Below are 15,515 nucleotides of genomic sequence, written 5' to 3' on the forward strand. Positions count from 1 at the left end.
TTACTTATTTATTTTCATTTATTTATTTTTGGCTGCGTTGGGTCTTCGTTGATGCGCGCGGGCTTTCTCTAGTTGCGGCGAGCGGGGGCGACTCTTCGTTGCGGTGCGCGGGCTTCTCATTGCAGAGGCTTCTCTTGTTGCGGAGCACGGGCTCCAGTAGTTGTGGCACACAGGCTCAGTAGTTGTGGCTCGCAGGCTCCAGAGCGCGGGCTCAGCAGTTGTGGCGCACGGGCTTAGTTGCTCCGCGGCATGCGGGATCTTCCTGGACTGGGGCTCGAACCTTTGTCCCCCGCGTTGGCAGGCAGATTCCTAACCACTGCGCCCCCAGGGAAGTCCTTAAGTAACACTTTTAATAGACCTGCCAATTAATAAAAATAAACCCAGCCATGGAAACCAAACTCATCTGAGGCGATTTCCTATCTTGTCATGGGAAACTGTAGGCAAGTTAAGTGCACATTCCTTAAGAATGGAGTAAACTTCCTCATCCTCCTCCCAGAACGCCCCCATCAGTTGGGCCTTTTATCTCATGGTAAACATGAGCCTTCCCTGCTGCCAGCTTTCTTCTGACCCCCTGTTGTCAATGCCCCCCAGTTACTCACATGTCGCAGAGGAGGGCACCGAGGCTAAGGGGAGGCCAGGCCGCCAGACAGCCGACCATCTGACCGTCCCCATCCCTGACTCCCACGTGTGGTACCCACACACCCGCCCAGCGGTGTTCCCCGCCCGTCCTCAGGGAGACGGCCCAGGGTGCCTTCTCAGACTCAGCCCTTGCGTTTGTGTCCGTGGGGCTGCCTGCCGGTGTCTTCTTCCTCTCCCTCAGACTCGCCCACTTTCAGACCCTGTGTTGTCAGAAGCCTCTGCTGCTGAGTTGGAGCCCTCGCTCCACACACGCTCGCTGCCGTGCACCTTCGGTGGACCAGGCACGGAGCCGGCTGTGAGGACACGGTCCAGCCATCACAGGGGTCTGGGCCCTTCGGGGAATGAATTCTCCCATCTCGACTATCACAGCAAAAACATTTCTCCCTCAGCGTTCCCTCAAAGCATCACCCCAGCCCTCCTCCACAGCCCTCATGTGAGGACGGGGTGGGGGGAACATCTGTGCCGGGCTCGCCCTAGGCCTCAAGTGCCAGAGGTGGGAACAAGAGGTTTAACATCCTCCCGGCACTGAGGCCTCTCTGATGAGAGCTCCTTACACCGTGTCCACAGGTGACTGCTGGCTACTGGCAGCCATTGCCTCCCTCACCTTGAATGAAGAAATCCTGGCTCGAGTCGTCCCTTTGGACCAGAGCTTCCAGGAGAACTACGCGGGGATCTTCCACTTCCAGGTAACTTAAGAGTGGGCTCGAGCTTCTCCTGAACAGATCCTGAGGGCTAGGAGCAGGTGCCGGGGGCCAGGGACAGTACTCTGCTACGCAGGACACCGAGAGACAGCAGGAAGCTGCCTGGCCCGTCGTCGCCCCGGGAACCTGTAAGGACAGCGGTGGGGAGGAGGGCGGTAGGGCACGGTACTCAGGAAGTAGTGCCCACATTTTTTAAAGAAAGTTGATTATTTGGGGTCTGAGACAAAATGTTAAAGTACTACTCCCTGTCCTCCTTTTACGCCCGTAAAGGAGGAATACTATTTTGAAAAGCATAAGGCACAGGGCGGAGTGCTGGAGGGGCAGGTGTGGCCTGGGAGGGAAGGGCAGGTGCCTCTGCGCTCGTTTCTCAGCGGGTGGTACCTGCAGGAGGAGGGCTGGAGGGGAGCGTCTCCTCGGGGATGCGACGGGCTTGGGGGGCCGGGTAGGGAGGAGCCAGCTGCAGCTGAGGCTCGGGCCCCGCACGCTGCCACCTCCGCCTCCCCCCGCAGTTCTGGCAGTACGGCGAGTGGGTGGAGGTGGTGGTGGACGACAGGCTGCCCTCCAAGGACGGGGAGCTGCTCTTCGTGCACTCGGCAGAGGGCAGCGAGTTCTGGAGCGCGCTGCTGGAGAAGGCCTACGCCAAGTAAGTGCCTGCCGTGCCCGCCCCCCCCCGCAGCCTGCCCCCGGCTGCCCTGCATTCTGGGAAGCAACACGGGAGTCATTTAGTCAAGGGCTGTCCTGAAGAGAAGTCCTACTGTACAGAAGGACTGCTCGACAAAATTGGGCTCTCAGTTCTAGGAGATAACACACCCAGCTTTTGCCGTTTTTAACCAAATGCACAGGAGCAAGTCATGGGGCTGATGGTGCTGGCCTTGAGAAGGACCTCTGCTTCCTTGGCAGGTCATGTTAACATTCTTGTCAGCTAAGTACAGCAAAGAGTTGCTGCCCGTGGGCAAAACTATCCATTGCAGGGGTACGAAAATGACGCAGACTTGCCCACAGTACATAATACGCTGAGTAAAACTGGCTTCCCTAGCCCTCCCAGCCGGGCCCCAGCCCCACCCAGCGCTCAGCACTGCCCATTCTCAGCGGGACGCTTACGTCGGCCCGCCTCCAGAGTGGCCTGGTCCTGGCCCTACTGCCTGGGCTCCCTCCAGGAAAATGACCGGCTCTCAGGCATCAGGAGGATTTCTGTTCCTTCCAGCCCCTGCCGGGGAGGAGGGCGAGGAGTCACACACCCAGCTGTGAGAACCTGGGGCCTGAGAGGCTACTAAGTCTTATGCGCTAATAGTAGAGTTAGGGAAGCCACAGGGCGCCAACATCGCCATGGGGAGAGACCAGCCCCTCCTAACACAGCCCAGGGAAGCTGCTTTCATTACTGAACTGTTTTCTTTTAAGCTATAAGTGCCAAACAGCCAATTTAGCAGACCTCCCCTTTCCTGCCAGGATGTAGAAAGAATCAATACAGGAGGTTGGGACAGATAAACACCGAGGTCCTTCCAACCCTAAGGTTCTGTGAGGTTTTTCCAAAAACTTCACAAAGTACCAGGAAGTGGTAGCTGTGGGGACGGTCACTTGCCCTCGTGGGCACCCCGAGGTGGAGACAAACCAGGGAAAGACTGAGCAGGGGGTCCCTGGAGCATCCAACAGAAGAGGCGTGGGGGGAGGGGCACCTCGAGAATCAGAAGGCGTCAGCAGCGGCCGGCAGCGGCGTCTGTCCCCTTCCTGCAGGATCAATGGGTGTTACGAAGCCCTCTCTGGGGGTGCCACCACTGAGGGCTTCGAGGACTTCACCGGAGGCATCGCCGAGTGGTATGAGTTAAGGAAGGCCCCTCCCAACCTGTTCAAGATCATCCAGAAGGCTCTGCAGAAAGGCTCTCTCCTTGGCTGCTCCATCGATGTAAGTCCGGGCCTCCCTCCCTGGCCGCACCCCCGCCTGCTCTAGCTGAAGTGAGCCTCCTCCAACAGCGACCAAAGAAACCCACTGCCCTCATTCCCCCCATGCTTAGCACATCCTTTGTCCACCACACTGCACGTCACCTGGAGCCCTGGCTGGCTAGGCAACCCCCAGGCTGGCTGGGGTACAACTGCTGGGGCGATGGTGACTCCAACCTTTCCTTCTCCAGCCTACTTACAACCCTCAGCCTCCTTTGACTCACCACCCGGGACCACAGCTTCCCTGAGAGTCCCCTGCCCTCTGCTGGGCCCGAGGCAGGACCATTCCAGACACCTTCTGCCCCACGTGCAGGGCCTATGACCGGAGGGAGCCCAGCAGCCTTGCCTCCACTGCTGCAGGGTTGAGGGGCCCGGGGGAAGACTTCAGAAGGCACAGGAAGGAACCATTCCCACGTGCCAGCCTTGCTGGCAAACGTCGCCAGAGGAAGGGGGGGGTGGGCACAACCCCTGTCCCCAAGGAGCCTCCAGGCTTTGCCTGTGCCCGGCATTGGAGCCCTGTCCTAGCTCTGGTCCCTGTGGGGACAGGGGTAGGAAGTCTGGCTCTGGGGGCCCAAGTCTGTCTGACCCTAGGCAGGGATTCTCAGGCTTTCTCTGCAAACCATGTTTGCATGGCAGAGACCCTTTCTACTCCCACGCAGCCCTTCTCATTGACCCAGACAAAAATAACAACCTCCATCAGAACAGATGGAGGAAGGAATGACTGGGGAAGTTCTAGTAGAACAGAAGCCAATTCTGAAGTCAGGCAGAAACGAAGGACTGTCCTAGTGTAAACCCTGCAGCGGGCGGGGCAGCCTCGCGGTTTCAGGGGACTCCGCGCGCCTGGGCCGCGGGCGCCGTCCAGGTGTGTGTCCTGAGTCCCCTCCACGGCGTGCCCTTTCCTGCGGGAGTTTGTGACCGCGCCGGGCACACACGTGAGTGCAAGTGCCGCTCTCCCAGAGGGCTGCCCTCAGCCTCTTCTCTGGTGGTGAATAGCCGGTCAGCGCCTCAAAGAAGTAGTAGGAGGGCCTCCAGGCAGGAGCGGGAGCCCTCCACCCGGGCCAAGGCCCTGCTGAGCCCTGAGCAACGGACGGAGGGAGGGAGGGAGGAGGCGGGATGCGGCGGGCTGGGCTGGGACTGATTCTCCCGCATTTCCAGATCACCAGTGCTGCAGACTCGGAGGCCATCACCTTCCAGAAGCTGGTGAAGGGGCACGCGTACTCGGTCACCGGCGCCGAGGAGGTAACGCCCGGCAGGCATTCTCGGGGGTCTTTCTCTTGCTCACATGATGGTGAAAGCCATTTTTGCTGCTTGCTGAGGGTGGGGCCCGCGTTCCCCAGTCCTCGCTGAAATTCGGGGCCAAGGGGATGGGCCGGCCCTCCCCAGCCCCTGCCGGCCGTGTGCTGCCCTCTGCTGGCCGCGGGTCGGTCCAGGCCCTCTGTGCCACTGAGTTCCAGAATTGTCTCGCTCTTCTGGACCAGCTAAGATAATACAACACTGCATCTGTGTAGTGTTCCATCCTCTTCAAAGTGCTTTCACATTTGATCTCACAGAAGCATTGGTGCCCCAATTACTGTAGTGGTCAAATCTGACTCTGCCTCTTGCCAGCTATGTGGCCTTGGGCAGTTATTTAAACTCTCTTCTGCCCACCCCCCCAGTTTCCTCAAATTTAAATTAGAAACAGTAATAATAATATCCATGGTAGGGACTTCCCTGGTGGCGCAGTGGTTAAGAATCCGCCTGCCAATGCAGGGGACACGGGTTCGAGCCCTGGTCCGGGAAGATCCCACATGCTGCAGAGCAACTGAGCCCGTGAGCCACAACTACTGAGCCCACGTGCCACAACTACCGAAGCCTGCGCACCTAGAGCCCGTGCTCCACAACAAGAGAAGCCACCGCAATGAGAAGCCCGTGCACAGCAACGAAGACCCAATGCAGCCAAAAATTAATTAAAATTAATTAATTAATTTTTAAAAAATCCATTGCAGATTGTTGAGGTGATTCAAACAAGTTAATATATGTAAAGCGCTCAGACTGTACCTGACACATTGGGTCTAAGCAGGTCGCTGTCCTGGACTTTGCTGTTTCTTTTTCTTTTAATATATACTATAAATACTGTTAGGTAGCCACCATCCACTGTTAATTAGAAAACCCGGACTAGATCCCAGGTCTTCTGACATGGGCAGTGCTCTCTCTCTCTCTTTTTTAACCATGAATCTTTGTTTTATTTAACACCCCCGCATATATCTTTTTATTTTGAAAAATTTCAATTCTACAGAAAAGTTGATAGAACAGTATAATAAACATCCATATGCTATTTTTCCAGATTCAACAATGGTTGAAATTTTCCACATCTGTTTTGTCTCTATGTATGTGTACTTTCTTTCTGAGCCATTTGGAAGTAAATTGCAGATGTCACAACAGACGCTTGGCTCCTGAATACTTCAGTATTTATCTCCTACCCATAAGGACACTCTCTTATGTAATCCTAGTACTATTTTCATGCTGAAGAAATAAACATTAATTCAGTAACATGATCTAATATATAGTCCATGTAAACATTTTCCCAGTTGCTCCAAAATGTCCTTTATAAACCCTCAATGCCCCCAGCCCAGGGTTTAATCAAGATTCATGCACTGCATTTGCTTGTCAGCACCAGTGTTCATTTGATGGAGCTCCTGTGACGAAAGTGCATCCTATTATAGTTAGTTAAACTAAGGTTCAGAGGTGACGTGCCAATGCAGAGTCTAGAACAAGCACATTTATGCCTCAGACTCAGGATAGAGGTTAAAGAGCCCTGGTCCTCCAAGGGCCAGACCCTGGGAGCTGCCAAAGCTGAGCAGCCGCGAGGGTCTGGGAGTCAAGGCCCTCTCCCTTTTGTGATCCCCCTTATTACGTGGACTTGACGCCTCCCTCCCCTGGCTCATGGAGAAAAGGGGCTTTGGGCCGGAGAACCTCCAGGCCTGGCTTGAACTCAACATCTCTCTCCTCTCCTTCACCCGCCCCTCCTGCAGGTGGAAAGCAGAGGAAGCCTGCAGAAGCTGATCCGTATCCGGAACCCCTGGGGAGAGGTGGAGTGGACCGGGCAGTGGAACGACAAGTGAGGAGGGCTGGGTCAGGAGCCGGGGTAGGGGCACTCTTTCCAGGGGCCGCTGAGGAGCTGGGGGGTGGGGACGGGGACAGGACGGTCGCCGTGCTGAGAACAAAGCCCCGAGAGCACAGGCCACCCCGAGTGGGACCCCTGGGGCTGGTGGCCCTCTAGGCTCTTAACCAGTGCACTCCAGCCATCTGGGTGCCTTTACAAGGCCCGGGGCTCCTGGGATGCTCATCCTTTGATCACCTCGTGGTTCCTCCCTTCCCGAGCTCGGCGTCACCTTGCTATTGGATCTTCAGGGAAAAAATACACCCTTCCTCCCCCAAGCACTCGTTCTATCCCAAGGATGTAAACTTTGTGCCTGTGACCAGAGAGAAGTCCTTCTGTTGGTGTCCAGGGTTCCTGGTAGGCCTGTTAGACCTTCGACTCTCTGGGGTGAACTCTGTGAGCCCCTCTCATGGTCTTCCCCCGCTCCCGTCTCCCCGTCCTCCTCCGCAGCCCAGCACCCACAGTTCTTCACCTTTTCCCTGGCAGCCTCTGCCATGGCATAGAGACGCCTGCCGGGGCCTGCAGGTCAGCTGCAGAGGCCAAGATGAGCGCCACTCCCCTACATCGAATTTCCAGCCGCCCCTTAAAAGAGCTGACAGGCCCATCTCAGTTTGGGCCACTGATGCTACTTCAGGTCTCTGATGGGCTGTGTTCATGTTCTGGAATCCTCCTTGCCACCATCTTCCAGGATAATGTGTCCTCTTCACCTGGCTGCCCTGCACCTCTCAGCCACCTACCTGTGTGTCACTCCCCTCCCTTGCTGGGGTCTGGGCCCTCAGGTGGGAGAGCATGTCCCCGGTCCTCAGCTTGGGGCATCCTGGGGAGAGGTCGTCGTCCCACACTAGTTTCTAATGCCTCTCCCATTGCTTGGTTTTCCAGCTGCCCAAACTGGACCACTATTGACCCAGAGGTGAGGGAAAGGCTGACCAGACGGCATGAAGATGGGGAATTCTGGTAAGAGTCTTAGGCTTTAGGGCAAGAGGCGTCTGATCTTTACTAGAAAACGAGTGACGTTATCGTGTTGAGGGAGCCAGGAGCGTGGGAATCCTGGTTTTGTCGTTGTTTTAAATTCACTATAAGACCTTGAACAAAAAAAATTCTTGAACCTCTTCAATCTGTCCATCTCAGCAGTAGGCGTTCAAAGCTGAGCAGCTCAGCAGAGAAGCCTAAGAATTCCTGCAGGCATGTTCAGGTCCACCCAAGAGAAAAGAGGGGAAAGATGGGCCTTTCTCCCAACCAGCTCCCAGAGGTTCATCCCGAGGCCCCAAGAAATGGGTCCCCTGGATAGTAGCAGCGGGCCCACGCGGCTGTGTCTCTGCTACTCTGGGGCCACCTACGTCCGTACAGTGCTGGCATCTTACCAAGTGAGCAGCCGTATTTTGTCTCATCTGATATACGTGGCCCCCACTTTTACAGATGAGAGTTCTGAGTTTCACAGAGGCTTAAGTAACTTGCTCAAGGTCACCTGGCTAGAAGGTGGTAGGTAGCACCAGGACTAGAATTGGCACCTCCCCGGGGCGGGCCCGGTGGCCACGTGGCCCCGAGGTGCCGTCTCCTGGCAGCTTTGCCTGGCCCTCGCTGGGCCCTAGTCTGGCCTCGGGCGGAAGGTCCAGGCTCATCAGTGTGTCCTCCGGTCACGTGGGGGCTGCGTCCCTGCTTTGGCAGGATGTCTTTCAGCGACTTCCTGAGGCACTATTCCCGCCTGGAGATCTGCAACCTGACCCCGGACACGCTGACCAGTGACACCTACAAGAAGTGGAAACTCACCAAGATGGATGGGAACTGGAGGCGGGGCTCCACCGCGGGCGGCTGCAGGAACTACCCGAGTGAGCACCCCCCCCGCCCCCCCCCCTGCCCCCCGGTGTGCCGCGCCCCATCCCGGCCGCTCCTACCCGCCGGGACCCTCTGCCTCTTCTCCCGGAGTCTCCACCTCAGCACGCCTCTTGTCCCCTCGCCCCTTGCCTTCCGCGCTCACTTGCCTCCCTGCCCACGCAGAGCCCAAGGCGTGCCATCTCTGTGATTCCTCCCCAGGCCCTAGATTCCCTGAGGCCACGGCCTCGCCCACGCCCACGGAGGCAGCGCAGCGTTCGTCCCACTTCACACCCATGGGCTACTTTATCCACACGCAGCCCACACAGCCTAGCCCAGCAGGGGGGTCTCACCCACTGGGCCCTGCTGGTTGCCTGGCAGGCCTCTTGTGCCCAGTTCACTCAGCAGATGTTGATGGGGTCCTGCTCAGACGGCGGCAAGGATTCCTCCTCTGGTTTATCCTTTGTTTATTCCCCTGACTCTTCTGCCTTGATGGCCCAGTCCTCCCCTGCCCTCTCCCACTCAGAAATTGTCCCATCGTGAAGACATCTGCCAATTATGGAACATACATTGGGTGCTAGGAACTGTGCTAAGTGATTTATTAATATATTACTCCATTTAATCCTCACAACAGCCTTTTGAGGCAGGCACTTTATTATCATCTCCATCTTTAAGATGAGGGGACTGAGGCTTGGAGAGGTTAAGTGACTTGCCCAAGGCCTCACAGCCTTGACTGTGCCTGGGATTTGAACCCAGGCAGGCTGACTGTGGAGTCAGTGTTTAAGTACTGCAGTGGCAAGTCATGGTCATATATTGATTCTCTTGTTACAGATGAGGAAACCGAGGCTCTCAGTGGCATACCTGGGCCACAGAGCAAGTAGTCAGACCGGGACTAGCGGATTGGTGCCTCTAGCTCTGGTGCTTTTTTTTAAAAATTTATTTATTTTTGGCTTCATTGGGTCTTTGTTGCTGTGTGCAGCACAGCACCGTGTGCAGGCTCTAGTTGCGGCAAGCGGGGGCTACTCTTCATTGAGGTGCGCAGGCTTCTCATTGCGGTGGCTTCTCTCGTTGCAGAGCATGGGCTCTAGGCACACAGGCTTCAGTAGTTGGGGCTCTAGAGCACAGGCTCAGTAGTTGTGGCACACGGGCTTAGTTGCTCTGTGGCATGTGGGATCTTCCCGGACCAGGGATCGAACCTGTGTCCCCTGAATTGGCAGGCAGATTCTTATCCACTGCGCCCACCAGGGAAGCCCAGCTCTGGTGCTTTTAATCCTTCACCTCATGTATGCAGCCACCAAGCAAGTTCCAGGGGTGCTGGGATGGTCCTCTGCCTCAGATAAGACTATGTCTCCTACCCACTAGATCAGGGGTTGGCAGACTCTCTCTTAAGGGCCAGATAGTTGACACTTTTGGCTCTGTGGGCCATCTAGTCTCTGTGGCAACTATTCAGCTGTTGCTGTAGCCCGAAGGCAGCCATACTTCAATGACTAGACATGGCTGTGTTCTAATAAAACTTTATTTGTAAAAACAGGCAGCCAGCAGCCCCTAGAGCCGTAGTTTGCCAAACCCTACACTAGATACCTTTCTTTCCACAAGTAGAATGTTATTAGGTAAAGGAAGGAGATCACATTAATTATCCTTAAAATGAATGAATCTCAGCTCCTTCCTGCAAATAGGTTTTGAAAGTGGGGAGGGCAGAGACACCACGAGTGGGCAAAAGGGGACAGGCCCAGGAGGACGGGGACCCAGAACAAGAGGCTGAGACTGGCACAGGACGTTCCTGGCCCCCGGGTTCATTGAGGGGGGTGCAGACCTAGTCCCCAAGTCCCCCCAGCCAGGCCAGCTGGGCCATCTCTGACCCCTTGAGTTAGAGCCTGGTGAGGGGAAGATACCACGGGGAGATATCACAGCTGAGCCAAGGGAAATCTGGGCCTCAGCTCTGACCACCCTGTTCCAGGATGAGGAGTGCCTCCCAAGCCCGGCCAGCCTGGGGGCGAGCGAGAGAGAACTGCAAAGGGGAGTTTCTAATTTAGGTTCCCCTGAGGTCCAGACAAACCCCCAGCCCTACGCTGCTCGTGGCCTGTTCCCACCGGACGGGCTGCCAGCCGGCCCAGGTCTCTGGTTCCTCTGCTCTGCCAGCCCCCACCCCGCCCATCCTCACCCCCCTCCCAGCAGCCTCCAAGCCCTGCGACCGCCGCGGCCTCGTCCCCTCGTCCGCCCGTTCACACCTGTTCACGCTGGGCTCCGGTGTTCTGAGTGACCGAGCCCCGCCCCCTCTGGCTACAGATACCTTCTGGATGAACCCTCAGTACCTGGTCAAGTTGGAGGAGGAGGACGAGGACGAGGAGGACGGGGAGAACGGCTGCACCTTCCTGGTGGGTCTCATCCAGAAGCACCGGCGGCGGCAGAGGAAGATGGGCGAGGACATGCACACGATAGGCTTCGGCATCTATGAGGTACGGGGGGGCGTCCACAGGCCTGGGGCTCCTCCTTCCCTTCCTCCTTGGCTCGTGTCAGCCCCTGCGACGAAGGCCAACCCCAGAGGCAGACCTGGAGATGGGACCCCAGGCCGGAAGCTTGGCCAAGGAAAAGCCAAGCCACGGGCCAGGCCAGTCTTAAGGGACTCACGCAGGGAGGTCCCTGCAGTAGGTCTGGGTCACCAGGAGCCCCCCTTCCCCAGCAGCCGGCTTGCGGCGAGTCCCGTTCTTTCAGATGGTCTCCGTGTCCCTTCTCACTTGCCCCAGGCCTGGGACTCTGGTTGGCCACCAGTCTCCGAAGTACAGAACAGATGTAAGACGAGGACAGAGTATGCCGGACCGTGTCAGGAACCACTGTGAGGGCGGGAACTGAGCCAGCAGGTCCCGTCCCACTGGGCGGAGCCCGTGCCCAGGGCTGGGGAGCGGTTGGTCCTGTGCTCCCGCCAGGGCTCGGCCGGCTGGAGCCCCGCACCCAACACTGGCGCTCTCACTGCCCCCATGTCCTTTCATTCCGACCCAACTGCCCCAGCACGCCGGGCCGGGGCCCCTCCCCTCTCCCTTCTCCGGCACAGAGAAGAGCCGCCCCTGGCCTGGGGCGAGCGGTGGGAGACGCGGGGTGCAAGGGAGGCTTCAGAGCCGCCGCTCAAGTGGGGCGCACGTTGCTGTGCCGGGTGGGCCGCATGATGTGCTGGAGCTGGCCCTCTCTTCCCAGCCCCACATTCAGTGAGGTCACGTGGGCAGCCTGCAGACAGCCATGGCGGGGGAATCAGCAAATCCTGCACATCAGGTCTCCCACCGAACCCTGAGGGCCGGGCTCCCAGCACGGCACCGAGGAGTCAGACACAGTGTCCGGGAGAGGGCTGTCTGCTCACTTCACTCAACAGGGAAACGCGGCTGCCGCCCCTGGGGCGACGGTCTGCCTGCTCACCCACCAACTGGTGGAGCTGGGCGAGCACCGTCACTAGTAAAACTGCACGTGATTCCAAGCTGCTCAGTCTCCGAAGTAGGAGCTGGGGACTTTGGATCTGGGACAGAATAGCTGCAAGAAAATGCAGACTGAATTGTGACACACAGCCCAGACTTGGAAATCCAGCCGTGGGCTGAGGCCAGAGAAGGGAAATGACTTGCTTGAGGAAGTACAGACGGATGTGGCCGGCAGAAGCTCAGAACCAGCACCTGCTGGCTCCCGGCCCCGAGCGCAGCTGTGCCCCTGTGCTGCTTCCTCCAGCCCTGCTCTCCCTGGCGGCGAGGGTGGGGTGTGGGCTTTGCTGCAGGCAGCTGGGTGGCCTCAGCCAGGTCAGCCAGGTCACTTCACAGCTCCAGGCCTTGGTTTCTTGCTCTATAAGTTAAGAACGGTGCTAAGGGCTCATGCACATTATCGCCGGCTCATAAGATTTTTTTTTTTTTTAATGTGGGAATACGTTGAGTTCCTTGGGAAATAATTACCGGGTTGACTTAGTTCCTATTGCTAAAGCTACAGAGAAAGGGGGGTAGTAGCAAAGGAGACCATCTCAGTGGTGACATTTCTTTCTGGAGCTTTTCCAGAATTTTCTGAATTCAGCGTGTTCTCCTTTATTTGCAGATTCCCGAGGAGGTACGTCTGGCTCACGTCAGCCGCCGTCCCTGGGGACTCAGGTTCACCAACAAGGAGAAGGCTTAGAGTGCTGGCTCGGGGGTCTTGTGAAGCCTGGGCAGGGACTGGTGGCGGTGAAGGATGAGTCCCCAGCCCCTCTGGGCCCCGGTGAGGTTGCTCAGGTCCTAGATCCCAGGGTCTAAGCACAGGTTGAGGCAGCCGGGGCAGTCGCCACGGGGCGTGCTGTCTCCCCAGACCTGGCAAAGCCGCTGCACACATTTAGGCCCGGGTGGAGGGTCCGTGGTCCTGGGGCTGCAGGAGACTCTTCCCGGAGTCCTGTAGTGCTCTTAAAACAGGCCTAAAGGGAAGTGATGAGCCCTGCGGTGGTATTATGAGAAGATGGGGGAGCACAGGAGGCCTGGACCCCATTCCCGGCTCTGCCGTTTGCAGGCTGTGTGACCTTGGGCAATTAACCTGTCCTCTCTGGACTTCAGTGTCTTCGTCAGTAAAACTGGTCAACCACCCACCTCGCCAGACTATTGGGATGCACTGTGATGTGTGAGAGCACTTAGTAGGCCCACAGTTAGGCTTAACTGAGCTGGTGAGACACACGGTCGCAGTGTGTATTTTTAAAGGCCACAGCTCTTCAAGTCGACACACGGGACAGGGCAGTTCGTGGCACGCTGGGCCTCTGTGGATGCCGTGGTCAGACTGACACCCCACGTTTGAGAGCTGGGCCCCCTCCTGGCCGCAGTCCTGGCTGCCTGTGTCAGTGTGTCTGTCTGTACCACGCGGCACTGAGTGGATCCCGGCCGAGGGCACTTTAGCGTCCCTGAGGCGTAAGGGGAAGGCTGAGGACCTCTGTCCGAGTGGAGAGGTGGGGCATCTGAAGCTGGGGTGAATGTGGGTCCCCTGCTGTGTGTGCCTCTGAGTTCCCGTTTGGGGTGGAAGGTTAGCTTTTCTCGTGAGATGATGCGGAGTTGTTGCCGTGAGCCTCTTGTCTCGATGAGTGGAGGGGACGGTGCTTGGAGCCCTTTCCGCCCCCCGCTCCCACCTGCTCGTGTTTCTTCCCCAGTTGACGGGACAGACCAACATCCACCTCAGCAAGAGCTTCTTCCTGACGCACCGGGCGAGGGAGCGGTCGGACACCTTCATCAACCTGCGGGAGGTGCTCAACCGCTTCAAGCTGCCCCCCGGGGAGTACGTCCTGGTGCCGTCCACCTTCGAGCCCAACAAGGACGGCGACTTCTGCATCCGGGTCTTTTCCGAGAAGAAAGCTGACTACCAGTAGGTCGTTCGGCCCTCCTCGTGCCCACCCCATGCTGGGTTTAACGGCGCAGTTCCATTTTAGCCGGGATTTCTGCAACACTCCCTTTTCAGTAACACACAGTTTCCTTCTGTTTCCAGAGTTGTCGACGATGAAATCGAGGCCAACCTTGAAGAGGTACCGTACTGCTTGAGCTCCACCCGCTCTGTCCTGAACAACCCAGGAGCAGCGGAGCAGCAAATAACCCCGAGGGTTTAGGAGGCCCCTAGGATTTCACGAGCACAGCTTGAAACTAGGGTGCAGCCCTGGCCTGGGAGTCCGAGAGCGCCTCCTGCACCGACTGTGGCCTCTGCGTGGGGCTGGACGGTCCCCTGGATGTAGCCCGCACGCACGGGGTGCCCGGAGGATGGGACACCAGGCTGCTCTGAGCAGGGGGCGCTCTTGTCCCTCCCCTTCCTGGACCTCAGTTTTCTCATCAACAAAATGGAAACGTTGCATGACAAGATTTTTCAGGTTCCCTAGAGTTCTGGGAGTTGTGATTCAGTGGTAGATCCTGAGGGCTTTGAGGACTACCACCCAGGAATTCCAGACCCAACCTAAGAGTCCAGAGTCGAGGAAGGAAAGCACACCAGTGGGAAGGAGCGCGGTTCCCTCTGTCCTGGTGCCCGCAGCGGCCTGAGGATTGCTATTCCTCAGCTGCTGAAGCTCTGTGTCCTCAGTGAGACATGGAACAACTTCCAAGGGGCTCACGGCCGTGCTCTCGCCACGTTCAGGGTCGTTGCAGACCGCGGCAGCTAGTCTTTCCACTTCTGAGTCCCCATTACTTAGATCATAAAAGGCCGTTTTGGTGGAATGTTGGAGAAGATGCCTATGTGAGAAATTAGAGTGTAACTCCTTGCCACGTACTTTCTAGTCCCTCTCATGTGTTTTAACTGGAAAAAAATCTCCTGAATTCGTCACACTGTCCTTTGTCTCCATCCCGGTAACCTTAGAATTCAGACCTGAGAGAGGGAGAGAGGGTAACTGGGTGGGGACGGGAGGCCGCCCCAGAAGGGAGGGCAGGCGCCTGCTGGTCACCGCGTCTCACTTCTGTGCCTCGCCTTCCAGATTGATGTCAGCGAGGACGACATCGATGACGGGTTCAGGAGACTGTTTGCCCAGCTGGCAGGGGAGGTAAGTGTTCCCCAAACCTCTGTGCTGTGCGCCCTGCTTGACGCAAAGAGACCGTCTTTGTCCTCAAGGAGACTGCGGTCTAAGGGGGGAGAGGAAACAAACTGAACAAAAAGCAAAGAGGAATTACAAACGTAACTGGGATTTCCGCTCAGATTCCTTGCCCAAGGCCTCCCCAGGGCCTCTGCACGTCAGTCACCGGGGGCTTCTGCTGTCGGGGGTTGGCTCTGGCTGTGATCCTCCTGCCTGAGGACTCTGGGCCTCTCCTTGTGGCTGTTTTGTTTGCTCTGAGCCACTGCAACTGAGACATGGAACTCAGCCCCTTCTCTTTGATTGCCACAAAAATATTTGGGGACATGGAGGGTTTTCAGTCTCAAGGGTGCAAGCAACAGAGTGTCAGCCTTCCCTGTGCTTAAAAAAGAAATCCCTCAGGCATCTAGGCTTCCGCCCGCTACAAAGTTAGCAGGCCTCTTCTTCCAGCGACTCCAAACAAAGTCATTCTCCTCCATATACGGAGGACACTAGCTCTCTCAAGTGTCCACCATCGGCTTACCTGGGCCTGCTCATCACAGTTAAAGCCGGCACCACCAGCTCACGCCTCCGCCTGCCTGTCTGCCTCCCTCCCTCCTGGTTTCTAAGGGAAGGGGCATCATAGAGACACATTTCACCACTGATTGAAACACACACACACACACACACACACACACACACACACCAGGAAGGGACATCATAGAGACACATTTCGCCACTGATTGAAACACACACACACACACACACACACACACACACACACACACACACACCC

General features: G+C 57.1%; 1 protein-coding gene across 2 annotated transcripts in view; it reads left to right on the forward strand.

Annotated features, from left to right (window-relative positions):
* Nucleotides 1-15,515, forward strand: part of CAPN2 (calpain 2) — a 53,201-nt gene that overhangs the window by 27,990 nt on the left and 9,696 nt on the right. For both annotated transcript variants that reach the window (XM_067028288.1, XM_067028281.1), the window contains exons 3-14: nt 1,207-1,325; nt 1,850-1,983; nt 3,072-3,240; nt 4,431-4,514; nt 6,287-6,372; nt 7,294-7,368; nt 8,080-8,240; nt 10,510-10,679; nt 12,283-12,294; nt 13,349-13,560; nt 13,681-13,717; nt 14,648-14,713. In XM_067028288.1, coding sequence (XP_066884389.1) covers nt 1,207-1,325; nt 1,850-1,983; nt 3,072-3,240; nt 4,431-4,514; nt 6,287-6,372; nt 7,294-7,368; nt 8,080-8,240; nt 10,510-10,679; nt 12,283-12,294; nt 13,349-13,560; nt 13,681-13,717; nt 14,648-14,713 — 1,325 coding nt within the window. The remainder of the gene's footprint in view (nt 1-1,206; nt 1,326-1,849; nt 1,984-3,071; nt 3,241-4,430; nt 4,515-6,286; nt 6,373-7,293; nt 7,369-8,079; nt 8,241-10,509; nt 10,680-12,282; nt 12,295-13,348; nt 13,561-13,680; nt 13,718-14,647; nt 14,714-15,515) is intronic.

The sequence above is a fragment of the Kogia breviceps genome, chromosome 1, assembly GCF_026419965.1.
Source record: "Kogia breviceps isolate mKogBre1 chromosome 1, mKogBre1 haplotype 1, whole genome shotgun sequence".
In the NCBI taxonomy this organism is placed as follows: Eukaryota; Metazoa; Chordata; class Mammalia; order Artiodactyla; family Physeteridae; genus Kogia; species Kogia breviceps.